The 27,596-nt window shown below is 36.4% G+C and overlaps 1 protein-coding gene and 1 long non-coding RNA gene across 7 annotated transcripts; one reads left to right on the plus strand and one right to left on the minus strand.

The window, feature by feature from the left end:
• Positions 1 to 1,328: 1,328 nt before the first annotated feature.
• SPDL1 (spindle apparatus coiled-coil protein 1) lies at positions 1,329 to 21,575 on the minus strand. 6 transcript variants are annotated; one of them, XM_007077640.3, is made up of 12 exons: positions 21,356 to 21,512; positions 16,576 to 16,757; positions 14,304 to 14,480; positions 11,826 to 12,020; positions 11,117 to 11,266; positions 10,919 to 11,017; positions 10,730 to 10,840; positions 8,142 to 8,282; positions 7,608 to 7,711; positions 6,797 to 6,984; positions 4,310 to 4,652; positions 1,329 to 1,728 (listed from the first exon to the last, which is right to left on the minus strand). In XM_007077640.3, the coding sequence occupies exons 2-12, from the start codon at positions 16,732 to 16,734 to the stop codon at positions 1,581 to 1,583; spliced, it is 1,815 nt and encodes a 604-aa protein (XP_007077702.1). In that variant the 5' UTR covers positions 16,735 to 16,757; positions 21,356 to 21,512; the 3' UTR covers positions 1,329 to 1,580. The 6 variants fall into 6 exon arrangements, with proteins under 6 accessions (XP_007077702.1, XP_042848603.1, XP_042848597.1 ...); XM_042992669.1 differs by lacking the exons at positions 1,329 to 1,728; positions 21,356 to 21,512 and adding an exon at positions 21,519 to 21,575 and having other exon boundaries at positions 3,978 to 4,652; XM_042992663.1 differs by lacking the exon at positions 1,329 to 1,728 and having other exon boundaries at positions 3,978 to 4,652; positions 16,576 to 16,754.
• Positions 21,576 to 21,679: 104 nt separating this feature from the next.
• LOC122240385 lies at positions 21,680 to 27,325 on the plus strand. Its single transcript, XR_006220036.1, has 3 exons — positions 21,680 to 21,965; positions 26,602 to 26,662; positions 27,234 to 27,325. It is a non-coding gene; the product is annotated as an uncharacterized LOC122240385 (long non-coding RNA).
• Positions 27,326 to 27,596: the final 271 nt, after the last annotated feature.

Here is a 27,596-nt window from a genome sequence, read left to right on the forward strand (position 1 = left end):
CACTACTCATCTATGTGGGTCTATTAAACTGAGCTCTAAAGGGTTATTTTTGCACCCCTAGCACACAGCTTCACATAACAACTCAATATTGGAAGGAATTAATGTATATTTTATAATATGCAATGAATATGGTCAATTATTTGTTTATTATCCTCAGGTTAAAATTTTCATTCCCTGGTGCCTTCAGCTACTTCTTTTTGCAAGAGTTATTATTTAATGTGAAACCTCTAAATTGTTTAGAGTATGCTTTTTTCAGAAAATTAGAATTAAAAGTTTATTTAATTTCTTAGAAGTGAGAGGCAAGTTCCTTCTATCTAATATATTTCAATAAACTTAAGTAACTGACTGTGATGGTTAATGGTATGTATCAATTTGGCAAGGCTAAGGAGCCTAGATATGTGGTCAAACATTATTTTGGATGTTTCTTTGAGAGTGTTTTTGGATTAGGTTAACATTTAAACCTGCAGACTTTGAGTAAAGTAGTTTGCATTCCATAAAGTGAATCGGTCTATGTATGCAGTTAGTTCAAGTCCTGTTTAGAACAAAAGACTGAGCTCCCCAGAGCAAGAGAGAATTCTGCACCAAACAGCTTCTGGATTTGAACTGTAACACTGGCTCTTCCTTGGGTCTCCAGCCTGTTAGCCCATCATGATGATTTTGAACTTGCCAGGCTTCATAATCACATAAACCAAGATCTTAACTCTCTCTCTATATATAAATAAATACATCCACCTACAGTATATGTATATATATGACATTAAGTTGTAGACAAGATTATAATCATTTAAAGGAAAAAAAAAGACTTTATTTGGAAAGTTTAGAATTAAAAATATATATTATATATGTATATAATTATATAAATTATATATATATGTGTGTGTGTGTGTGTATATATATATATATAAATTATATGTACCAGGGAATTAAGAATTTCTGAAGTTTCATTTTACTTCCTTTATCCCCTTTTGATAACAATGTGTTATCTATACAGAGTAAAAAAATAGGGGATCATTTATGGCAGTTTTAAGTTTCAAAATTATATTTTTCATATGCTTGAGACTTAAAATTTAAATCATGTACATGAATACAAAGATAAACATAGATGCTTTAAACACTGATAAAATCCAGTTACAATATAATATATATTTTTAAACTAAGTTTTCTATTTTTATAATATAGTGAAAAACTAAGTTCATTAAAAAGTACATAGGAAAATGTAATCGTTAATGATTTGTGTTCTTTCCAAATATGTGACTTAGAAGGTATGTGTTAATGACACTTAAAAAATCCATATACAATGCAACAAATAATTTATAATAACACTTTCCTTCAGTTATTAGTTTATTTACTGTCATTAATAGAAGTTCCATGAAGAGTCATCATTTAAGGAACTCTCCTGCTTAGAATCACAACCAAATTTTAAACATTTGGTCAGAGGAACATGAAAATGCCAGGTCTTGGCACAACAGGTAGAAAGAAATAACCTACAAGGTTGTATACTTCTGATAAAGACAATCTTAACAAAGCTCCAAATCAACCTTTCGGGCAAGTGGTACCTTACTCTCATTAAAGAAAAGTCCTTACTGCTGAGGGCACTGGGTCTCTGGAGTTGATTTGGAGGACACGTATACAATAGGATGTGATTTCTTACAAGTTTCCTTTTCCAATTTGCTTGCAGTTTCTTTCCTTTCTTTAACTTCTGTTTGAAGCCTTGATTCAGCAGCTAACCTACAGGCATTAAAGCATCCACTCTGAATTCAAATATGGTTAAGAAAAATTACAGAAGAAACAATCTTCTCATATAATGGGCCTCTAATGAGACATAATTGTTTGTATGTATACGAGGAAAAATTATAGGTGACTCCAATACCATTAAGAAAACTAAGTAACTGCCTCTCTAAAAGAGACTTTTTACGTCAACAGACTTAATATTTTAAATGTCCAAAGAAATATTTTTAACGCCGATAAAAGTCATGGCAAAGCCTAAATTTAAGAATTAAAATATAATGGGATGTCTACTATAAGCACACCTAACAAAAAAATTTAAATGCTAGAGCACAACTTTAATGTTAACATGACCTACAAAAGGAAAACACAAGATAAAAATAACATGGAATACTGAAGTGCATGAACACATGGCAATTTGTCTCATAAAAGAAACACAAAACTTAAATTGAATTTTAACTAGCAGAATAATCATTTATGAAAAAACAGTGAAGATATATTTTAAAAGGTTTATAAAGATTTAATAGCAAGATTATCAGTTAAATTTATAAAGCATGCAATAGTGAAGTCCCCAGTAAACCCATATTTACTATTGTAATATTATCATAGTATTGTGTGTCTAAGTTAATCATGCAACGAGCAAAAGGCTGGAAACATATTGAGTTAGCAGATGGACTCACACATACACAAAAACAAACGTTTTGTGGTATTTTATTTGTTTTTGTTTCAGTAGCCAGACAAAATTCCAACGTGCTACTTAATTTGAGTCAAACAAGTAGCTAAATACATTTGCTTAAGTAATTTTTATCAAGCAAAAAAGAGCAGAAAAAGAAATGAAGACAACACAGGTAGCAAGGTCTGCACTAATTCTGGAACTGCACCTCCAGAAATATACAATGGTCAAGCACACTTACACAATGAATCACATATATACAAACATAACCTACTGACTTCATTTCAAAACTACTTGGAACTCTGTGTGTGTGTGTGTGTGTGTGTGTGTGTGTGTGTGTGTGTGTGTGTGACTTATAATTTATTTGAAGTTACTTTTTCTTTGAGAATATTAGGCTTTTACCTTATGAGACTTATAATGTTACTATATAAAAATTCAAGGAATGGAGTAATAAATTATAGATGACCTGTGAACAATGCTGACCCCTGCAGTCAAAAATCCTCATATAACCTCTGACTCCCCCCAAACTTAACTACTGATAGCCTACTGTTGATTGGAAGCCTTACCCATAACATAAACAAGTGATTAACACATATTTTATATATGTATCAAATGCTGCATTCTTAAAGTAAATCTACAGAAATGAAAATGTTAAGAAAATCATAAGAAAAACACATTTACAATAATGTATGGTATATATATATATATGAAAAAAAAAATTCGCATGGAAGTGGACCTGCACAGTTCAAACCCATGTTGCTCAGGGGTCAACAGTCCTTCTCTTAATAATAATAGCTGCTCACATTGTTGAGGTGCTTTCACTGTACAGTACCTTCAGTAGCACTAAAGACTTACTAAAAAAAATCAGGCAAAACATACAAAACAGCCCTTTTACAAAGGTGGGCTATGTCTTACTATCTTAACTCAAATACACACTAGTAAAATGTCTTATTCTGTACCTTCCCATCAAAGACTCATGTAGCCCTAGTAGCACCTTAAAGATCATTTTAATAAGTAGACAATCCAACCTGTTTTCACATCAATATGCTTAATTTTTAAAATGTCTAAAGATACTCATTTTAAATGCATCTATCATTCCATTGCATACAGACATCCTTCATCATTTTATTACCTTCTCCATTCTCATTCCTTTTTTCCCTACTCTTGGTCCTGCTACACTTGCCCTGAGCTTGTATCTTATTCTATCCTAGCTTCAGTCACTGTTACCTACCTTTTCCTTTCACTCACTTTCTCTTACCTCCCAATCTCTATTATTTTAATTTGTTTTAAAGATAAGGCCCTTAAAATGTTAATTCCTATAGACACATGTCTGACACTTCCTCTTTGAGTCACAAACTCAAACATGTAGAAACTAGAGGCTTTGAAGTTTTGATATAAAAATGAAAATGAATTACCTTTGATATTTAAAAATGTCAAAATCAAAGCTGTTTCTTGTAGACTTAGGATAAACAATTTCAAAAGCCATAAAAAATTTTCACCTAACAGTTTCTAGAAGGCTGAAATTTCTTAGACTACTAGAAAGCCCTTTTAGGACATAAGTTAATTTTTCTTTCATGGTCACTCTTGAACTAGGGGAAAAATAACCAACTATACATTTCTTGAAACCAACAAAACATTCAGAGATGTACTAGACTGTGGTATTTCTGTTTCTTGAAATAGCAAAGTGTAACTCTCGAAAATAATTCCCTTATTCAGGAGTCCTTTCCCTTTGTGATCATTTTAGTTTTTCTTAAAGTTTTAAAAAAGTTGAAGGTAGGCAGATGAAATTGGGGAATTACACTACATGCAATACTAAGAAAATAGATAAAGAAACAGATAGCACAGTTCATGCAGCGATAGAGAAGAGATGGAGAGGTCTGCTGGTTGCCCTGAGGAAAATAGGCCACTGACCTGGGAGAATTCGGGGTGTTTCCACTTCTTTCACTTAAGACTTCAGAGTCTGCTGAAACTCCTATAAGTTTTACACACTTCTTTTCCTTCCTTGGCTGAGTATCCATGGGCAGACTCTTATGAGGAGACAGAATGACTTCTGGTGTATTTACAGAAACTGTCTTTTCTATCTGCAAGTTGTTATTTTCTGAATTGCTGGGACAGCACTGTGCCTCCTCTTTCTGAGGTGGTAATCTACAAACTTCTTCCTCTACTGCACTTTTGGCACACACACTGTGAGGGGTGGTTATATCCACAGGCAGGACCTCACGCCTCTTTTTGGCCACAGGCACTTCAATTTTCTCTGAGGATAAAAACATTAAAAGTATATTCAGTCAATAAGTCAAAACAAAGACACCATAAACATAAAAAGATAGAACTAGTTATATTGGTTTTTCCTTTCCTTTTCTTCATTCTTTTAAAACCCACTTATCTCTTTATTGAAATATATTGTTTCTGTCTTTTATCCTTTCTTTTTCATAGACTTCACTAACTATATCTTTTAAAGGTTATCTGGCTATAAATTTTCCTTGGGAACTCAAAAGATTTGGCTCTCAGAAGTAACACTTATATGTTCTCTTCTGATATTGTGATAAAAGTTACACAGGGCTTTATAAGACTTCAGCATGGAGGTGAGGAAGGATGCAGTGGCTAAGAGTCAAGGAATCCAGATACAAATCCTCATAGTAGTACTCTGTAGCTGGGTGACCTGGAGGAAGTACTTAACCTCTTGAACTTTATTTTCTTTGTCTGTAAAATGGGGATTAAAAACACTTACTCCACTCAATATTGTGTGTTGTAATGACTACATGCAAAGAACAAGTCAAATTCTCTATGGCAATTTGTGCTTATTAGCCCCACCCACAAAGTATGTTCAAAATCTGAGTACTTCTACTGTGGATACCTCCCAAGTTCAAACCATAGTACATCTCACTGCAGACTACAGCAATAGACTTCTACCCCCACTGCCTAACATAGCATCATTCCACCCCCTTTGCAGGCCTACTTACAGTCACTAAATTAATTGTTTTATCTTTTCCCTATCCTCTTACCAATGTGTTTTTCATTTTCAAAATCAAAATTGTTAGTGAAGGTGGGAGAAACCATGGGTGGACATGGGGTTGGTGTCCCTGCTCTATCTACACTGTTCTTTTTATATCATTATCTTCCCTTTCTCTTGCATCAGCTAGATTCTCCCTGAATCAACTAGATTCACAACACTTTCCTCTGTTTGCAGTGTTCAGTTCAGCAGACCTTTGAAATTCATAATGTGTAATTTTTAAGTAGGAAAGCCTATTAGAATCAGCAAAGAGAAAAAGGATGAGAAGAGCAGCCTTTTTAAACTATAAAAAAGCTTACTATTACTGACAACCTCCCCATTACTATTGAGAATGACATGAGTCATGAACAATAATGACAGTCTTAGGTATGTGAACAGCATAGGAGCAAAAACTGGCTGAAAATCTATAACCTAAAACATGTAACAACACTTTTTTTTTGCTTTAAGAACCATCACATTATTAGGCTTTGTTTTATTTTTAGCCTCTTATTTTTTAATTTACAAACAGACAGTAAAACTACTCTTTTTTAGTATGTGAGATGCAAAGCCTATATATTAAGGCTATTTTCTACCTCAGTGATCAGACTTGCTAGTTGTCCTCTAATATCTGTCCCACTAGTCTTCCTCAATAATAGATCCCCCAAGAATATACTCAATAATATTGTAATAACTTTGCATGGTGACTTATCATGGGGGGGTATCATTTTATTATGTATAAATATTGAATCATTATGATATACCCCTGAAACTAATAAAATATTATATGTCTATTACACTTAGAAAAAAAAAAAAAAATCCCAAGATGTAGTTGGGAATATGACCCCTGAGAATCAAGATTGCCTTTCTCAGCTTTTCTTGTAGGGGAGTCATGTGACTCAATTCTACTCAAGGATTATACTGATGAACAATGCAAATGAAGCCTAGATCCTGACACTCTGACCAGTTCTGGAATGTCTCTTCCAGACTTTTGTAAGGGGAAGAATTAATACCTATCTTTTTTAAGTCTCCATTTTTAGGTTTTCTATAAATGGTATTAACTAATAAAGAGCCCAAGCATCAGTTGCCTCAACAAAATCAAACTCTTTGGTATTATGTAAGGTGTCCACAATCTTGAATGGAAAAATCTCTAAGGTTTTCAAACCTTATCAAGGCTCTAATATACAGATATCCAACAGAATACCTATCATATTCATACATACCCAGTATCCAGTTCTCTTAGAATTTTCCTACATCTTTTGTAGGAGTAAATCTGTTTTATTAGATACAGATACATAACCATAAATTAGTTTGTAATGGGATTTGCATAAAGCTGTAGTAAGAAAAAAACTTGATAGGATTTCTCAGGGTGTCTCATAATTTAAAAGACAACATAAATGAGACATGCATACCTTCAGGTTCATACTTCAGTTTTAACTCATCTAATTTAGCTCTCAGTTTCATATTTTCACTTTGGGAGAGCTGGAGGCATCTTTCATTTGCAAAAAGTTTTCTTTCAATATCCAAAGCCCGTTGGCTCTCAAATAATGCTTTCATTCGCTGGATGGACAATTCACCTTTAGTGCTTTCATTTTCTTTGCTATATAAATACAAAAAGGAGAATCAAGGAATATTAAAATAACACACAATATACATACATGTTTTATACACACACACACACACACACACAAGGTATATTGTTACTGCAAGATCTTTTACTATATACTTGAACTCTTAGACAAAAATACATTTTTGGGGGGTTTTAGATAAGAAAGAAACAATAAACAAAATAAGCTTTAACAATAGCATTTTCAAACAAAAAAAAGTCATGCATTCTTCAAAGGAAATGGACAAAGGGGCAAAATATTATTTCCGCAGTAATGCACGTACAAATAACTTTCAAGTTTTAAATTAGGTGATATTAATCTTGAAAAATTTAGAGTATAAGTACATTTTCTGTATTAAAGTTCTTTTCACTTACCAGTCTAAAAAACTAAACCCAAAGAAATCAAAATCTTTAATTACTCATTGAAAATATCTTTTCTTCAATAACCAGCACTAATTATATCTTCAATATATCTCATCTGCCACCAATATATTTTTGTTGCTTTTCTTTTCCGGAATTTCTTTTGGCAATGTGAAAACAAAAATTTGTAGTCACTAATACTACTTATTATAAGCAAGTCAAGAGTGTGTCCATCTTTCTAACCACCCAACACTTACTTTAAGTTGTCAAGCTTTATCTGAAGTAAATCTGTATAGTAAGTGTTATCTTCTGGAGTGTCAGAGTTGACGGACTGCCTAGATTCCGTACTTTCATATAAACTCTAAAGAAAACAACAATTCTTATTACTCAAAATGAATAGCATATTAGGTTAATACAGTTGTCCTTCGAATAACACAGGTTTGAGTGGTATAGGTCCACTCATATGTGAATTTTTCACAGTAGAGTACTGTAAATGTTATTTTTTCTTCCTTATAATTTAATAACACTTTATTTTCTCCAACTTACTTTATTGTAAGAATATGGTGTATTATACATATAACATACTAAACATGTGTCAATCAACTGTTTATGTCATCAGTAAGGCTTCCAATAAACAGTAAGCTACTAATACAGTTTTGGGGGAGTCAAAAATTATGCAGAGTTTTGACAGCACAGGGGTGGGCATCCCTAACCCCTGTGTTACTCAAGGGTCAACTGATGTAAGATATTCAAACCAAATCTGGCTGCACTATTGAAGGGGTTACACATACCTTAAATTTCTCCAGGTTTCTGATTTCACCTAAGAGGTGTTTAATTTCACCGTTCTTCTGCTCCAACATGGCAAGCAGCCGCTCCTGTTGCTCAAACTCAGTTTGAGATCCTTTCATTTGTAGCAATGTCGCAATTTGTAACTGGGGAAAAAAAAAAATTACAATTCCACCCCCACCCCCCACAGATCTGAGTTGGGGAGAGGAAAATTCTAACAATAACATTTTTGGTATAATGCATATTTTGTACTATATTACCCCCTGAACTCAGTTTGGAAACAAAACTAGCTATGTCTAATTTAATAATCTAATAATTTGAAAATATTTATATCAATAAGTTTAGTTATAGATATAACTCTGAGTACTTATCTGAATACTTAGGAGTAATATCTGATAATAATTATTTGTACTTCTGTGAAACATAAAATTGAAATGAATGGCTATGATCCAGAAGCATCACTTAACCAGTAAATAAACCTGCTCAAATGCTATAATGTTATACTTTATTCATCACATCCACTGTCATTAAGGGTCTGCTGGGGTTTTTCTAAAATTTTGATTAACCTCAATAGTATTATGTGGGAGAAATTATGAAGCTACTTATATTTATAAAGGTGAGATTCACAAATGAAAAGGATAGAAAGCAAAGGTAAAAGTCATCTAAGGACATTGAGGGAATCTTCAATACAAATATAAAGAAATTTATTTAAGAGCAGAACCTAATTATGACTCCACCTAAACCTGGAGTTGCATACCAGCTGAAAGGAAATTAACTAGAATCTAAAATTACCATTCCTTTCTGCCTTCAGAAAATTTTGAAGTTCTAAAAAGTATCAGTTAGTTTAAATATAGTTTGAGGAAAGCAAACAATGATATTACGTTGCAGTTATGGTCACAAAGGCAGAAAGATGACTTCTAACATTTTTAAGGACCCATATTTTGTTCCACTTCAGACTAGAGTCTAGACACATTTAGCCTAAGAAGATTCAGAATGCTACTTGTTGTCCCAATATCATGGGAACACTGGGAGGTTAATAGTAACCCAACAAATATTGAAAGAAAACAAAAAGCAAATGTGAGAAAATTTACAAAAAGTGTCATTCCTGATTGGGGAGAGCCTCAGTAAACCAGGCAGCACAATCAAAATCCTTAAAAACCACAGATCTTTATTAAGTCAGTACTTCCTTCTACGCCAAGCACCATGTAAGCATTTTACTATACTTTTATTTAATTCCAGGACAATTTAAGAGGCAGGTTCTATCATATCTACTTCATAGATGAGGTGACTGATGTCCTGAAAAGTAAAAATACTTGTCTAAGGTCACATAGCTAACAATGGACAGAACTAGGATTCAATCCCAAGTTCATCTAACACCAAAGTTTAATTATGACTTTTCATATTTCTTTGTAAATCTCACCATCCTAAATAAAAGGCAGGAAGCCCTTCGAGACTTCCAGTTACCAGTTAAGCAAAACAGTTTAAGGATCAGGATTCTAAAAGCTGGGTACAATACTACAATCTTTATAACTTCCACATGTTTTTCTGTTACTGCCTGTTTGACTAAAATGACCAAAAACTCCTTAAATCAAAACATGCCTGACTTCAGGAACTGCAAGAAAAGGAAATCTAAATCCCACTCTTCAATAAGCCTTTGCAGGAGAACTGAAGAATGGTGAGAGAGCTAGCTTCCATTGAAGTAGGAACCTTAGGGCTGTGCTAAGAGATGCCAGGACAACAGCAGGAAATAAAAACTTTTCAAGTTCTTTTCCCTACTACACAGACATTTATACATTTCTGGCAAAGTTATTGAGCAACCATTAAAAAAAAAAAAAAAATCAATGGATGCTAACTGTATTACTACTAAATATTTACTAAGGAATTAATTTTTTAAATAAAATACAATAGATCTTTTAGTCAATTTTAAAATGTAGATTTTTGGGGGTGCCTGGGTGGCTCAGTTGGTAGAGCGTCCAACTTCGGCTCAGGTCATGATCTCATGGTTCGTGAGTTCTAGCCCCGCATTGGGCTCTGTGCTGACAGCTCAGAGCCTAGAGCCTGCTTTGGATTCTCCTTCTCTCTCTGCCCCTCCCCACATGTGCTCCGTTTCTCTGTTTCTCAAAAATAAATAAATGTAAAAAAAAAAAAAAAAAAAAAAAAAATTTCAATTAAAAAAAATAAAAAAATAAATATTTTTTTCTAAAATCATGCAGTTCTAGGGGTGCCTGCGTGGCCCAGTCAGTTGAGTGTCCGACTTCAGCTCAGGTCATGATCTCACAGTTCGTGAGTTCGAGCCCCGCATCGGCCTCTGTGCTGACAGCTCAGAGCCTGGAGCCTGCTTCAGATTCTGTGTCTCCCTCTCTCTCTGCCCCTTCCCTGCTCATGCTCTGTCTCTCTCTGTCTCAAAAATAAATAAACATTAAAAAAGAATTAAAAAAATAAAATAAAATAAATAAAATAAAATAAAATCATGCAGTTCTAGAAATAACTAAGTACATTCTTTGAATGAAAAGATGCTTTCTTTGATATATTTGTACATGTAATATGGATACAAAATAGGTTTAATAAGCCTCCAATGATGATAACTCGATACCTTCATTCTCTGCATCTGTTCTCTATTAAATGCATTTTGCTTCTTTAGTGACTGATACTTGACTTTCATACTGATGAACTGACGTTCCATTGCTGCCCTTCGATCTTCCACCTAGAAAATATTAACATGTGTAATTATTCTTGTATAAAGTGAAATGCCAATTTAATCAATGGAGTATTTGTTAAGTACCTCTGCAAACAAAGAGTTGCCTTTACTACTGGGGTCCAAGGCTTGCTGGAGGGCCTGGTCTAACTGCACCTGAAGATCTTGATTTGCTACACGAGCTTTCTAAATTTAAAAGAAAACAATTTAGCTGATAGGGGTTAAGTTAGCAAGGAAACAACTTATTATAAATTGGAAAAAATAATGTTACCGTAATCACAATACCTCTAAGGCATTATAGTAAGAAACGGCTTCTTTCTCTCGCTCCTCTTTTTCTTCTTTAAGACGGTCTACCTGGCGCATTAAATTAGTACTAAGAAGTTCTAGTTGTTCTTGTCTATACTGTAATTCATTCACTTCTTCTTTGAGGGTAGTCTATTCAACAGGAATTGAAAAAGAGGAAATTCTCCTCAATAAATCTTTCATTTAGCAGCTGCTCAGTTTATCAGCCGTGGTTCAAAACTAAAACTAAAGAACTAGTCAAAGGTTGTAAGGTGCATCATAAAATAATAAAATTATATTTTTCAGCAGGGAACAAAATGAAAAGGTATCTTTCTCTCCTATGAAGTTAAGACTTTAATTTTTAATTAACCTCAGCCTACAATAAAAAAAACCCTACATTCATATGCATATCAATTTCCATGAAACCAACATTTATATAGGGTTTTTAGACACAAACTAGGATCAGTTAATGACTCTAAATTCTTCCAGAGGTTTCATTAATCGGAAGGTAGTCTGCTTTACATAATCACATAATTTAAAGCTTTACTATGCATGAAGTAATCCACCTAAAAACTCTCTAAAATATTTTTTAATTAGTTACATCAAAATTAAGCCAAAAAGTATTTCAGCCTTAAAATTATAACAAAAACATGTAACAAAAATATGCAAGAAAAAAAAAAAACTCTAAGAACATACATGCCATAAATATTACCTTCATACTTTCCATTTCAGTCAGCTCAATTTGAAGAGCCAGCATCTCTGAAGACATACTTTCGTGTACACGCTCAGACATTATTCTCATTTCCTCTGATTTACATGAAAGGAGTTCCTTCTGATGATCTACTTTGTGCTTCAGCTGCTTTTCACTAAGCCTAGCTTCGTCTAATTCTGCTTTTAGTTTTTCTAACTAAAGTAAAAAAAAAAAAAATTGAAATCTTAAAAAATCAAAAGGTAATTGAAGGTCATCAGAATATATAGTTGCAGTACAAATTATTCTGGTAACTGCAGTATAACTATTTTGGAAGACAGTCAAGCTGAACAAAACAAATTACATTTTCATATAGTTCTAAATCTTGGAAAACTGAAAATATATAGTTTAAAGGGAACAAACTTATAGCAGAAGGATGAATTTTTAAGGTAAAGCCTAGATTTAGCCTATTTCATTCCTCCTATGTAAAACTGGTAAATGATTGTATCAACCATTCCTGGGTTACTGTGAGCCTCTCAACTGAGATCAGGTGGGTAAAACATATAACACAATGCCTAGTATTCACTACACGATTTCTGTTACCAACAAAAAACTTTTGCTTGATGTCCAGGGTTACAATTATCATCTATATTGAATTATCTTCAATTGGGTATCAACTTTCTTAGATTATATCCTGATATTTTCTATTTAAAATATAAGAGCCTTTTGACTTACTTTCCCTTTCCTATTTTCATAATGTGAAAAAAAAAAAAAAATAGCTGAATGATCTATGTTGGAGTGACTGACTGACCCAAATTTACTACATGATGAGACGATTAGGGTTTCCTATTTGGCCAAGGCTAGGCATCTTTTATAATAGTGATATGTTCTGTCTTACAAACATACAAATAGTCCATATTAGTAATCAAAGTAAGTCTGGACTTGGCCACTTTGGCTACTGTGTGAAGAGTGAATGTTATGAATAGCAACGATGGAGGCAGGCTACCTGGATAGAAGGTTACAATAGTAGTCTGGGGGAGAGATGATGGTGATCTGGACTAGAATGGTAACAGCACACATGGATGTTTTATAGATCAGGCTCTTAGAACTTGTTGATGGATTATATGTGAGAAAGAAGTGAAAAATTTCAGATAAAATGTGAAAATTTTGGCACAAGTGACTTGAGAACATCCATTAAGACTGAAAATATTTTTTGACTAATTTAGTCTTTGCTCCACCAAAAAGCCGTCTCTTATATAGGTGGCTTTGCCTCAGACTCTGAGTATTTCCTACATTACTCTTTTATTCTTTTTTGTTTACATAATGAAAGCCACTGCTAAAATGAAAATAATGTGGCGAGGAGCGGGGGAAGAAGAATGCATCATTATCAGCCATTGGTGTCTCAACTTAGATTAGTTTCAGACAAGGTGGATTACTGTTTACCTGAATGAATGTAAGATGATTCTAACTATTACCATGAAAGCATATTTTGATAGTCATGTTTTTCTGACAACATTTTAGGAAAAAATATAACCAGCTCAAATATATAATTTCAATGACACCATTACTTAAAATAATAAAACATAAAAAGAGAGTCAAAGAAATTAATTAACAGTATAGGTGGTACAGATACATAGAAATCTTGAAGGATGATACACGTAACAATGAAAATTAGAAAACAGGCTTCTGAGAAAATAGGCAAAAAGTCAGGAGAGGTTTTGTAGAGAGGGGTCTGGGAAGTAGGGACTCTATACAAAGAGGAGCCATGATAAAGGTCTGGATTCCTTAGAAGTAACCTGAAGGCACTGGATAGTTGGGGGTACCAGAAAAGAATGGACAACTTGTATTTATGCATGAAATGAAGCCAGTATAACATGTCATTAGACTAAGAACAGCAACATGGACTTTAGAATCAGACAGCTTCAGTTCAAATCTCGACTGATTTCTGTGGTTTTGTCCAATTTACTCACTCTGTTTAAACATTGATTTTCTCATCTGTTAAATGGAGACAATCATGGTATCCTCCTTAAGGAGTTGTTGTAGGAGGCAGATCATATGTTATCAGTTAACCTTCAATAAACAAACTAGAAAGTATCAATTCTAATGTATGTTATTTTACAATAAATAAACTACCGGTTTCTTCTGTAGAATTACAAAGTATATCACTAGTTGCAGTGAAAACTAGGAACCCAGTCTTTCTAAAAGGGGACTGCCATACTATGCACTTTAAAAAAGGTCATGGTGGTTAGTAAACTAAAACTCCATTCAAATACCCAGTTAATAAAATTAAATAACTGTATTCAATTAGTACAATGTTATTAATACAAGTCCCTCAGGTAAACTTGTTTCTCAGTGTTCCCACTCCCAACATTATGATGGAACCCTTGATCTCAGCTATTATGAATAGACAATATCAAGAAAATCATCATCACCTAACATTTACAGATTGGTAATTCCATAAGCATGAAATATTTTTGTTTTGACATACATAGAAATCCAAACCTTAGTTTTTAGTTCATTCACTTCCTGTCCGTGGCTTCTGCTTAGTTGTTCTTTTAATTGCTCCAGATGTGTTTTCTGTTGTTGTTTAACAGCTTCACATTCAGAGCTCAAACTTTCTAACATTCGACTCTTAAGCTCAACTTCTCTCTGAAGAGTATATTTTTCTTGTTCATAATTCTGAAAACAGATTCAATTATAATCCAATTACGTAAAACTAACTTAAATCCATCATATATAAGCACTTCTCACCTTGAACTGTTTCATTCCTACTTCACCTATTTGCTGCTTTCTACCTAACCAGCACATGTTAGATATGGAGTAACTTTGTAGCTAATCAGTCCTAAGAAAACCCAGAGGCTTTCAACCCATGCTACTCATGTGGTAATTGCTTCTATTCCCTGTTAAGGAAAAAAAAGGTGTTCATGGAATGTCAACATGTCAAGTAATCTCTGCTAGGGAAAACAAAAACAAAAATAAAAACAAAACAAAACATTTTATAGCACTTCAGCTTTCCTAGTGAGAATTACTTGGTTTCATAATGATATGCTCTACTTATGACTCTGAAAATAAAATAGTGGACTAGGTAAAAAATGAAATACTAAATTAGACCTTTCAGAATGTAGTCATCTGAGAAATGTTCACAAGTGACTTCTCAAATGAATACAGTGCAGAGATAAAAGGAGGATTTAAGAGGGCTTTTGCTTCTGACAGGGAAGTTTAAAGATTAAAAAAAGCATTAGTTCAAACTCCTTCAATAAGCTGTTAAAAATAAGAGAAAATTAAATAAGAGAAAAATAAGCAAGTTATTTTTACTTGCTGTACTTAAATATTGAGATCAAAGTTTAACCATATTACTGAGCACTTACTACATAAAACGGAAAACAGATTAATTCATTCTTTCAATAAATGTGTGCCAGACACTACAGATACAGCAGTGAACAAGACAAACAAAATTCCTTCTCTCATGGAGCTTATAATCTGATTTAATTAGCTGGATCAGTGAATGATGGCAACTTTACAAAACAGTCAGGGAAGGTCTCTCAAGCTGAGGTAACATTAAACAGAAATGTAAAGGTTGAGGACTCAATCCAAGGGTTGGGACAGGGAATGAGCAATGCAGATGAAGGCAACAGCTCATGTAAAGCCTGTAAGGCAGGATTAGTATAGCTAAGAACAAGGAAAAATAGTTAAAGATGAGGTCAAAAGTAGTTAAAGATGAGTAAAGTAGTTGCCATGAGTCAGATCACATACAAATCTGCAAACCCCGGTAAGGAGTTTAGATTTTGTTGTAAATATAATCAGAAGTCATAGGTGGGCACGTGTGTGTGTTTAATGTTTATTTTTGAGAGAGAGTGCACACAGGAGCAGGGGCAGAGATAGAGGGAGAGAGAGAATCCCAAACAGGCTCCATGACACACTGTCAGTGCAGAGCCCAACGCAGGACTTGATCACTTGATCCCACAAACCATGAGATCATGACCTGAGCTGAAATCAAGAGTCAGATGCTCAACCAACTGAGCCACCCAGGTGCCCCCATAGGAGTGATTTTAGCAGGGCTGTAACATGATCTTTTGTTTCTCTTTCAATGGCCAGTTGGCTGCTGTGTGAAGAATGAATGGTATGAAAGGCAATGAGGGAAGCAGGCAACCTGGTTAAAAGGCTACAGTAGTCTAGGGGACAGATGATGGTGGTCTGGATCAGAATGGTCAGTAACATAGATGGATGGTCAAGTTCTTAGATCTTCCTAATGGATTAAACATGAGAAATAAAGGACACAAAGATATTGAATAAAACTCCTAGAAATTTGGCTTAAATTATTTACGTTTACTAAGTAAGCTAAATTGCAAGAGAATGTTTTGTTAGCAGACAGAGAATCAATGATTCTGTTTGTTACATTTGAGATGCCTATTAGGAGGCAATGGAATATACAAATCTAGACTTTAAGGGTAAAGTAAGGTCCTGGTATAGTGTCATAGGACATTTAGGTATTATCTAAAGCTATGAAACAAGTGAGGTCACCAAGGAAGACTGCAGACAAAATAAAATCTAAAATCCAGTATGAGAACAATAACTTTCCAAATTCAGAACACACAGGGTCAGAAAGAATATTAGGAATTCATTTACTTCAGTTCCTTTTATTAGAGATGGGGGTGAGTAGGAACTAGAACTAAAATCTTCAAAAAGGAATCAAACTAATATTAATAATTTCTAGACAATACAAATCTTCAATAACTAAGCACACCCTTATAAACAGAGGAGTCCAGGGTCCTACCTCAGTCATGGTCATCATTTCATTACGACATTTATCCAACTGATTCTGCAACTCATTTTGGCTCTCTACTAGTTGTAAACCATATTGTGCAGCTTTTAGTCGCTCTTCTTCAACCTCTTTGAGCTTGCATCGAAGATCTGCAATGATATCTGCCTCCATGATTTTTTTTTGCTTCTGGTCTACTGTAAACAGAGGAAGTGTAAGTACTTAAGCTTAAACAAAATACTCCATACAATAACAATAATAAAAAAAATAGATATATCTTTTCCCCTAATACTACTGACATACAGAAAAACATAGCATCAAAGATATTATTCCTGACTTTTAAATGGTCAAATTCACTTGTTCTAAAAGAAAGATCTGTTAATTCCATTACCTGATTTGAGACCAAATCACAGAGGAAAACAAAAACAAAACCTGAACACACTTGTTTCTAAGAAATGCAGGGAACTGTTCAGTTGTGTGCTAAGCTTCTTAAATACTAAGGTTGGATGGGTCTCATACATCACTAAACAGGTAATCAAGTTAAGAGAACAATGAAAGAAATCAAGAAACTTTATAGTAACATGACTGCTAACTTAAAATGTAAGAAGGCAGCTTTGAATAAGGTTTGTAAGGCAAAGACTCTCAGGCCCACAATTTTTTGAAACAGTGTTAACTTCTTGAACACATTAAATATGCTTTATTGACAACAGGCTCCTAGTATTTTCCTAGTTATTCATAAGAAGACATGCAAAACAGAATCACGTTCAGAGTAACTAAAGAACATTTCTCATTCTAGATTTCTAATCAATGACTGAAACATTGTGTATAGAAACATTCCACTGTAACTGGACCTTACTCATGATCCTTTCCAAATTGGTCCCAGTCTCTCAGACCAGATTTAAACTCAGCTTTGCATTCAAAGAGCAACAGGATTTTAATAAGGTGTTTCCCCACTCTCCAGTCAATGTAGTCATTCATTCACCAAATATATTTTTTTAATGTTTTATTTTTGAGAGAGAGACAGAGACAGAGTATGAGCAGGGGAGGGGCACAGAGAGAGGGAGACACAGAATCCAAATCGGGCTCCAAGCTCTGAGCTGTCAGCACAGAGCCCAACATGGAGCTTGAACTCACAAACCGTGAGATCATGACCTGAGCCGAGGTTGAACACTTAACCAACTGAGCCACTGAGGCGCCCCCAACAATATTTCTTAAAGCCTGTGTGCTGAGCTCCATTCTGGGCATTTCAGATCCATCAGCATCCAAATGGACCAAAAGAAAAAGCACTCTTCTTTCATGAAACTTAACTTCCAGTGGAAGGAGATAAGCAAAAGTAGTATAATAATTAAATGCATTAAAGTGGAAATAAAATTAAAAAAAGAACAGGATAAGGGAACTTAGAAGAGGTAGGAGTATTTTAAGTAGGATGAAATCTAAAATAAGCATTGGGGGAAAAGCCCTCAAGGGACTTAGGAGCAAAGCCTTGCAGAAGGTAAGAGAATTAGCCATGTACCTTTTTCCAGAAAGATAAAGGAATAGAGGTAGAAGGGTAGCATTAAAGTGGAAGGAAACCCAAGGAATGAACAAGAATGAATTTAGAGCAGAGGAGAGAATAGGCTAATTGGGCTATTGTGAGGACTTTGGCTTCTACTATGGGTGAAATTGAGATTCATTACAAAGTCTGGAGTAGAGATCTGATACATTTAAAAGGATCATTTTGGCTGCTATGTTGAATAGTTTGGAGGGGAGCAAGTGAAAGACCAAGTGAGATGATTGCTCACATGAGAGTGGTTATATAAGGAGTACGGAGAAATGGTCAAATTCTGCATGAAGCTTGGACATAAACCCAACATGATTTTCTAACAATTAAATGTGGGGTATATAAAAAAGAGAAAAGTCAAAAATATCTCCAAGGCTGGCCTGAGCAACAAGTAGAGCAGATTTGCCATCAGTTGAAGCCACAAAAATTGTGAGCAAAAATTGTTTAAAAAAAAAAAAAATCGGGGGCTTGGGGTGTCTGGGTGGTGCAGCTGGTTAAGCGTCATGATCTCAGTTTGTGAGTTCGAGCCTTTCATCGGGCTCTGTGTGACAGAGCCTGCTTAGGAGTGTCTCTCTCTCTCTCTCCCTCCCTCTCTCAAAATAAATAAACTTAAAAAAAAAATTAGGGGCTTATCTTTTGGACATCATATATGTCAAGTAACCAGTTGGCTATACTAGTAGAAGGATCTGGGCTGGTAATATAAACCTAGGAGTTATTAACATAAATCCTTGAGCCTTGGTATCTCCAGAGTACAAGCATAATTAAAAAGAAGAGGACCAAGGTTTGAGGCATTAAGAGGTGGAAAGAAGAAGTAAAGTGTACTTAGGCATGACCAATGAGGTAGGAGGAAAACCAAGAGCATGTGTTATCCTGGAAGCCAACTGAAATGGGTGGAGAGAATGGTGGGAAAATAGGAAAACAAGTAGTTTTGCTGCAAAGGAGACTACTAGATAAACAGGGCAGTAGCTGAAAGGGGAATAGGTTTGTCTTTTAAAAACAAAAAAAAAAAATTAAGAAAAAATAACAGCATGTGTATACGTCATGGGATAGATTCAGGAGAAAAGAAAAACTGATGCTAGAGAGGTCATGGCAAACTGCTAAAGAGATGAAAAGACAATGAGGTCTAATGTACAGGGACTGATTTCAGAAAGGAGCATGAATATTTCATCTAAAGTAAGGGAAAGCAAAGTATATGGGTACAGACATTGATAAGTAGGTAGATTAGTGGTGGAAGTCTGCATAAGTGCTCTTCTAACTGCTCCAATTTATCAGTGAATCAGGAAGCAAGGTCATTAAGAATGAAGATGAAATGGGAGACATATGATTTTAGAAGACAGAGGGAAATAAAAGGTATCCTAAGTTATCCAGGGTTGGCAGTTACTGCTCTAAAATAGAAGACCTTTCCATGGGTGCCTGGATGGCTCAGTCGGTTGAGTGTCTGATTCTTGATTTCAGCTCAGGTCATGGTCTCATGCTTCATGGGTTCGACAGCTCCATGTGCTGTCAGCTTGGGACCTGCTTGGGATTCTCAACCCCTCTATACCCTTCCCCTGCTCACTTGCAGACACTCCCTCTCTCTCTCACACAAAATAAACAAACTTTAAAAATAAAAGACCTTTCCAAAGCCTGGCGATGGGGCTAGGCACTAATTATTGCATTGTTAGTAATAACATATACTCTGTGAGGATCTACTATTTGCCAGGCAGAGTGCTTCAAATGAATTATGTCATTTAACGGACCTAAGTTAAATATTATAATCGACATTTACAAAAAAAAAAAAAAGGGGGGGGGGAACTAGCCCCAAGACATCCTGGCCAACAATGTCAAGGAAGCCAAAAAACTAGCTCTCATTCATTCAAAGACTTGCTAGAATTCTTACTGTGTGTCAGATACTATGCTATTACTGAGGACACAATGATGACCCCAAAACTAGACAATACCCCTGCCTTCTTGAATGTAACAGTCTGTTAGTGGAAAGGCATTAAATCAAATAAATGAACTGTAAAGATTTATAAGTGTGGTAAGTGCAAGAGGGAGAGATGTATCAGGCTGTAACATGGAGATGCTGTCCTCAATTGGGAAGTGGGGTGGGGACAGAGCAGGGTTAAGTATGGGCAAGAAAGATTTCGCTGAGGAAGTAACTTTCCGGCAAACGTCTGATGGATGAATAAGAGTTAACCTATAAATCTGCAAAGAGGTAGCCAGGGTTGAATAACTACAGCTAACAGGTGCCAGACATCGTACTTGGTGCTTTGCATATGGTATCTAATTCTCTCAACAACTCCGTGAAGTATAAGGTATTTCCCCCATTCACACATGTGCAAACGGAGGCACAGAAAGGCTTAGTAACTTGGCCGGGGTAATCAGTAAGTGGCTGAGATGGGAACGAGGGCCCAGCTCCGAAGCCTGGTGCTCCTAACCACATTTTAACCTCTCAGAAACATAACAAAGCATTCAGGAGGCAGGGAGCTCAGGGATTCGGGCTGCCTTAGCTCTTATTCCACTTCCACAACTCACTGGCAGCATGAACTTGGACAGTTTAAGGTCTTCTTTGCTCATCCATAAAGTAAAGACAGCAATATCGACCTAACAGGGCTTTTGAGAATATTACACCAGCTAAGGGATGAAAAGCAATTACAACCTGACACGCAGCTGTCTGCGGCTGCGCTGTCCAACGGAAATAGAATGCGAGCTACATCTGCGATTTTTAATTTTCTAGGAGCCAGGTTAAAAAAAGTAAATACGGTGAAATTCATGTTAGTAATATTTTATTCAGCCCAATACATCCAAAAACACTATCATTTCAACATGTAATCTTTATAAAAATTATCAACGGGCCATTCCTCCTTTTGTGTAGTCTTCGAAATTCAGCCTGCATCTTCCATTTTACAGCACTTCTCAATTCAGACTGCCACTAGTGGCTAGCGGCTACCGTACTGGACCGAGCGGACCCGGTGTTTGTTATCACCCGGAGGCCCAGGCGAGCGACCCCGTCTTCCGTACAGAGGCAGAACACCCGGAGGTGGCCACCCGGCCCAACGGAAGATTGAGACCGGCTCGGAACCTGGTTGAGAAGAACTCCGGGTTCCGCTGAAGAAGTTGTTCCTGCTAAAGGCCTCCGCCGTGACCCGGACCCCAAGTTTCCCTAGGCCCTGCTTTCCTCCACTCCCCAGAGAGCACTCCCCTTGGCCGCTCCCACAGCTCCTCTCCACACGCACCTCCCTCCAGGACCCTTGCCCCTACCTCTCTCCTCACCCTTTTCCCCCGCTGCTGCAGCCAGCCGCTCGAGACGAGGGCTCACGGCGCCCAGGTTCGCGATGGCAACCCCACTTCACGACCAGAGTCGCCTACACATTCATTCAGCTAGTTCTCAGGTAAGCGCCAGGGCTTTTTGAATGCTGTTCCCGCGAGAACTCACAGGTATCGCGAGATGTTCCCCTCAAGCCGCGCGTTAAGGAAAAACTGGCAGGAACCTCCAATTGAGCTCCCCGCTCCGCCTACTGCGACTGCGCACATGCACGTGGCCAGACTGGGGCTTTGCGCAGGCGCAGACGTAGTTCTTTAGCTGATCGGCTTTACTCAGAGTTGTTCTTCTGCGTGTCTTCCGGCGTCCACTTTGAATTGCCATATTGTTTGTTTATTCGCCATTACTTTCGGGAGAGACAGTGTCACTAAAAGGCGAGACAGTGGGAAAATCTGTGGTGTGCAGAAGCCTCCTGCTTCCTACCGCAGACTGGCCGGCTTGCGCTCAGAGGGCCATGCCCTCACTTATCTCCCCAGGGTTCCAGGAGTCTGAATCAGTGTGACAGTGCCTAAACTCATCAAAGGACAGAAGCACAGTTACTGTTATAGAACAGGATGACAGGTATCATTATAATGGCATTGACATTTGTCAGTACAGTGTTAAATTCTATGCGGATTATATCAGTTAAGTCCACAAACAGCCTTAGGAAGTAGGTAGTACCCTCTCTTTTCTCGAAAGAAAACAGCCCCAAGAAGAAAGGTATATTGGTCAAATGGAAGAGCTAGAATTTGAACTAATGCAGCCTGCTGCTAGAGGCCAAGCTCTTGCGTACGTGTTTAAATAACGAATTTATGTTTTGTAAGCGTGATGTCTATTCATAATTCAAAAATTTAAGCAATCAGAACTAACAATAGCCAGAATATACTGAGCAATTCTGAGTCCTAGTAATTGTTCTAAAGGTCATGTGCTTTGAGATCATCTTTCTTGCCTACTTGAGCCCTTGGCCATAGCTCCTCTCTTTTTCATCATCAGTGTTTTTCTTCCTTGGTGGATCTTAGCAGCAAATAAGCATGCTGTAAGGACTTACATCTCAAAAAATAATTCTAATCTTCCTTGACTCCAGCCAGCTATTTGCTTCCCTTGATCACAAAATTCCTGGGAAAAAAATTGATACTGACTATCTTCATTATCTTACCTTTTATTCTTACATTTTTTTCCCACTTAAGGTTTGGGTCCCCACAAGTCCAGTAAAAATGGCTGTTCTCAATGTCACCAGTGAGTTCTGTCTTTCAAAATTTATTACTTAGTCCTCATTTCTCTTGTATTATGGCAGAGGTGATCAGTCTTATTGAGTCTGGCTTTAGGTCTTAGGGTGCTACACCCTCCTTGCTTTCCTCTTTTCAGTTTCTTTTGTGGACTTCTAGTTCTTTTTTTAAATTTATTTATTTAAATTCAAGTTAGTTAACATACAGTGTAGTCTTGGCTTCAGGAGTAGAGCTCAGTGATTCATTCATCTCTTACATGTGACACCCAGTGTTCATTCCAAAAGGTGCCCTCCTTAATGCCCATCACCCATTTAACCCATACCCCCACTCACCTCCCCTCCAGCAGCCCTCAGGTTGTTCTCTGTATTTACGAGTCTTTTATGGTTTGCCTCCCTCTCTTGTTTTTATGTTATTTTTCCTTCCCTTCCCCTATGTTATGTTTCTCAAGTTCCACACATGAGTGAAATCATAAGCTATTTATCTTTCTCTGACTTACCTCGCTTAGCAGCATACCCTCTAGTTCCATTCATGTTGTTGCACTTGGCAAGATTTCATTGTTTTTGATCGCTGAATAGTATTCCATTATATATACATACATATATATGTATATATATGTATGTATGTGTGTATATATATATATATATGTACGTATACACACACACACACACACACACACACATCTTCTTTATCCATCCATCATTTGATGGGCTTTTGGGCTCTATCTGTAATTTGGCTATTGTTGCTAACGCTGCTGTAAACATTGGGGTGCATGTGCCCCCTTTGAATCAGCATTTTTGTATCCTGTGGACCTCTAGTTCTAACTGAGTGAGGCCAGACAATGAAGGGTTGACATAGGTTTGAAGACTGGCAACAACTGATACCTTCCAGTTGCCTAGCAGATGCACTTTGGGTCTGAATGAGCCAGGTGCTTGTTCATTTGTCATCACTCCCGTGTTCTTGAGTAAATGAAATTCCATTTTCCCTATCATTTAACAAAGATTTCTCAACCCAACTCCATAAGTAAGACAACATTCTAGCCTAGGTCAACCATGATCTGAACTTCATTTTTTTTTTTTTTTTGTTACATGAGAAGGTAGACCTACATTTCACTAATGTTTATTCCAAATCTAGGTTTTAATATTTTAAACTATTAACTGAGTGGCCACAATGTGTTAAGCATAGTGGAAGGAATTCAGAGATGTGATAATCCCTACCTCTGTCTGAAAGATGTTCAGAATACAGTAGGGGACTAAAAAATAAAACATAAATAACTGCAGGGCTATATATTAATGCCATGTGAATAGTACATACCTTACACTAAAAGAGTTGTGTGAAGGGAGAGGTCAATTTTGTGTGGGTGCTCCTTTAATGTGTCACAGTGCAGGTGACGCTTGAGCAGGGCCATTAAGGATGGCTGAGCTAAGGGGAAGTGCATTCAAGGGGAGGGGACATTAGCAAAATCATAGAAGTTAGCTATTTCATAATTATGGTCATTCCTTAGGAACAGTCTGGATAAGTTGTTACCACTACCACCATTGGACACTAGATGTCACAATTGAAATAATTCTAGATGGTCCCTGCTTGTTTGGAAAACTTGATTAAGATTCATAGTTCCAAATACAGATGCACATACCCAGATGAGGTCCACAGACCATGCACTAAATGCCATGGGTCAGAAAAAAAAAGCATATTATCTGTCATTTTCAGTTTACATAATGTGAGATGAGATTTTGCTTCCTCACACAGGTTTTGGATTCACCAAGCATAGGCAGGGAATTTAAATGATGGGAAAGAACAACCCTCCTTCCCAATACAATTTTTAATATTATAGCTGTTCAAAACTAGAAGAGACTGCTATTGTGAACTGGCCATCATTCCTTCACTATGACTGTTCCAGTGGAAATAAGAGGATTGTTTACCAGAAATGGTGTTGAAAGAGTGTTGCATCGTACTGAAAGCTGTGTGTATTTTGACATGAACTAACTGAATGACTAAATTTGCTTTTGGTATTATAGGGGAATAGTCTTTGTCCTCAAGGAATTTAGAACTTAGTGAAAGAGGCATTTACCAAAATGAACTCTTACTGAGAGTATGGTTTAGACTTTCTTATTCATTTATATTATTAAGTAAAGTTCTCAGCTAGTTTGGAGCACTAGACAAACAAGAACAATACCAAGGCTCTATGACACAGTTTGCAAATAGAAACTGGATAATTTACAAAGCTCCATAATTCATAGGATGGGCCAAGAAACCAAGTTTTAGAAGTTACATTCAAGGTTGTGGTGATTGAAACCCAGAGAATGGCTGAGATCAAGAAAAAGTCTAAGAGAGAGAAGAGAGGGCTGTGTGTAGGACTTTGGTGATTGTCTTAATCCACAGAACAGGAGAAGAGTAAGATACTATAGCAGCAACAACAAACAACAACAAAAGAACCATTTTAAAAGTGACCAGGAAATTTAACCGTCACAGTTATTGCGTTAATTAGATATCTACATGAATGACTGTACCAGGCAGGTGGATTTGACTCTTTAATAGTAATAATAATGATAGTGGCAGTCTTCCTTGGCTCTGCTATGTGTATCCAGCTTCAATTTTTGATAAGCTCTATTGCTATACTCCTTTTCCTCCTCAACAGATGCAGTCCTCACTTGGAGCAAAGGTGCATCATCCTGCCATTGTTGACATTTATTGGTTAGCTTCCCAGAACCAATTCCATACTCTTTTTCTTGTCTGAAGCATTCCAATTATTCTTTAATAATTCATCTTTCTCTCCATTTTCAACCATGTGGGTTGTTTAAAATTGATACTACCCTTCAGTTGTAAGGTAGCCCATCACTTTGGTTATAGTAATTTGTTCAAAGATGGGCATGCAACTGAATCCAAGTCAGTGAAACAGAATGGAATATCCACTGAGACTTCTGGAAAATGGATTTTGTTAACCCACTTTGTACCTAAACTTTGTAGCCCAGAGCTGCCAGCTGCTATCCTAGTTCTATGAAGCTTAAGTCTGTTAGGAATAAACTCAGAAGCAGAGCTAATAATTAGAGAAGTTGAAAAAGAGTCCAGGTAATTTTGTTTGTGCCTTACATCAAGCTATAGATATCCATGAACTATTTAGTCTTTGCTCAAGTGTCTTAATTTTTGTTTTCTGCTACTTGTAACAAGAAGGGTTTTAACCAATACACTCAATAATACTTAAGTCTGAGCTTGAGTGAAGTAATTAACTTGTCATGTTCCCACTTTACATTTAGGATGCTATGAGGCCAAAACTGGAAGTTGCTAACATCCAGAGATAGGATCTAAGATGGCTTCTCTGAGAAAAATGCATTGGTTGAAGGAAGACTTATCCTAAATGAAGGGGCCTAGTGTATAGTGCAGTAAAATAAGGACCCAAAATAGTTTGTATGTAATCCCCTTCTTGGCACCACTTCATGTTACCATTATGCCTCTGTTAAGCTAACTTCAGGTGATTTTAGCACCCAAGACAGTTAGAATTAAGACTGAAGTGTCATATCAGCTATAGTTTTTACTTGCCCAGAATAGTTCCCAGTCTAGTTAAAGATATATATGTAAATTAAAAATACCAGTTTTAATTTTTGCACCTATTCACAAGACTGTAGTTGCTATTTATCATATCCTATCTTTCAGTGCCCATTACATATTTCTTTTATTTTCTGTCAGCATCCCAACTAGTTGAGGCTCTTTGTCCAGTATAGTGACCCAAATCTGCACCGCAAAATAGAACATATTCACTAGTTATGATTTATATTAATTACTGTTCTCTTGGCCCTAATTTATTTGGTCTGATTCAGAGTGAGACAGGATAAAACTTAGGGTCTTGTTCTTTGAGAGCTTGAAACTGTCACACTGCTTTTCTGTGTGTGTGTGTGTGTGTGTGTGTGTGTGTGTGTGCATGCGCACATAAATTTGGTGGAAAGAAGTGGAGATTGTCTTGATGTTGTAACACTTAGTTTCATATATTTTATTCCTAGAAAAAAAACAACTTGGGAGTGTTCGCAGGAAAAGGAGAAATGGATGAGTCGGCGTCCCCAAGTAAGCAGCTGAGTACACCTGTTCAATAATCCTTGCCCATGAACTACCTCCTGCGTGTTGCCACTAGGTGACAGTCTTTACAAATATTTTATCTGAAAGAGCGTCTTTCTGCTACAAAAATTAGATTCTGTTGGGAGAGATGGTTACCTTGCTAGTTTCAGCTAGAAAATTAAGCAAACACATGTATTTGTTATGAAACTATATTCTTAAGTTATGTGAGGTCATAGTTATTCTTCATCTGGAACACTCTTCTCCTATTATTTAGTTTATTCTATTCTGCAGACTGAAATTTTCCCCCTAAAATTCATATGTTGAAGCCCCAACCTCCACTGTGACTGTATTTGGAGATAGGCTTTCGGAGGTAATTGTAGATGGATAATGTCAAGAGCGTGGAACCCTAATCTGATAAGGTTAGTGTCCTTATAACAAGAGAAAGAGAAAGATCATGGAGATCTCTCTCTCTCTCTCTCTCTCTCTCTCTCTCTCTCTTTCTCTCTCTCTGTTTCTCTCTCTCTCTCTCTCTCTCTCTCTCTCTCTCTCTCTGTCTCTCTCTCTCCCCCATGTCCCACAGAAGAAAGGCCATGAAAGAAGGTGGCATCTACAAATCAGGAAGAGAGCCCTCACCAAGGAATGGGCCAGCACCTTGATCTTAGACTTCTCAGCCTTCAGAACTGTGAGAAATAAATTCTCTGTTGTTTAAGTATGTTGTTATTGTAGACTGGCACAGACTGTCCACAGCTGTAGAGACCCTATGACTCATGGTTCAGAATACAGTACATGTTCTAGAGTCAACATCTGGGTTCATTTGGAGGCTGTGTTTCTCCGTAGCAGTGTTACCTTTAACAAACTTCTTAGCCTTTCTAAGACTCAGTTTCTTCAAGTACAAAATGAAATAATCAAAGGAGCTAATTCAATAGGTCATTGTGTAGTTTAA

The sequence above is a fragment of the Panthera tigris genome, chromosome A1 (genome assembly GCF_018350195.1).
Source record: "Panthera tigris isolate Pti1 chromosome A1, P.tigris_Pti1_mat1.1, whole genome shotgun sequence".
Taxonomy (NCBI): domain Eukaryota; kingdom Metazoa; phylum Chordata; class Mammalia; order Carnivora; family Felidae; genus Panthera; species Panthera tigris.

What these genes read in the sequence shown, in the direction of transcription:
- SPDL1 (XM_042992669.1), bottom strand. Translation starts at nt 16,734, where the DNA reads ATGGAGGCAGATATCATTGCAGATCTTCGATGCAAGCTCAAAGAGGTT. An exon ending in TGAATGAACTAAAAACTAAG is followed by an intron (nt 12,021 to 14,303) that starts GTTTGGATTTCT and finishes TTTTTACTTTAG; the next exon opens with TTAGAAAAACTAAAAGCAGA. An exon ending in CTGAAATGGAAAGTATGAAG is followed by an intron (nt 11,267 to 11,825) that starts GTAATATTTATG and finishes CCTGTTGAATAG; the next exon opens with ACTACCCTCAAAGAAGAAGT.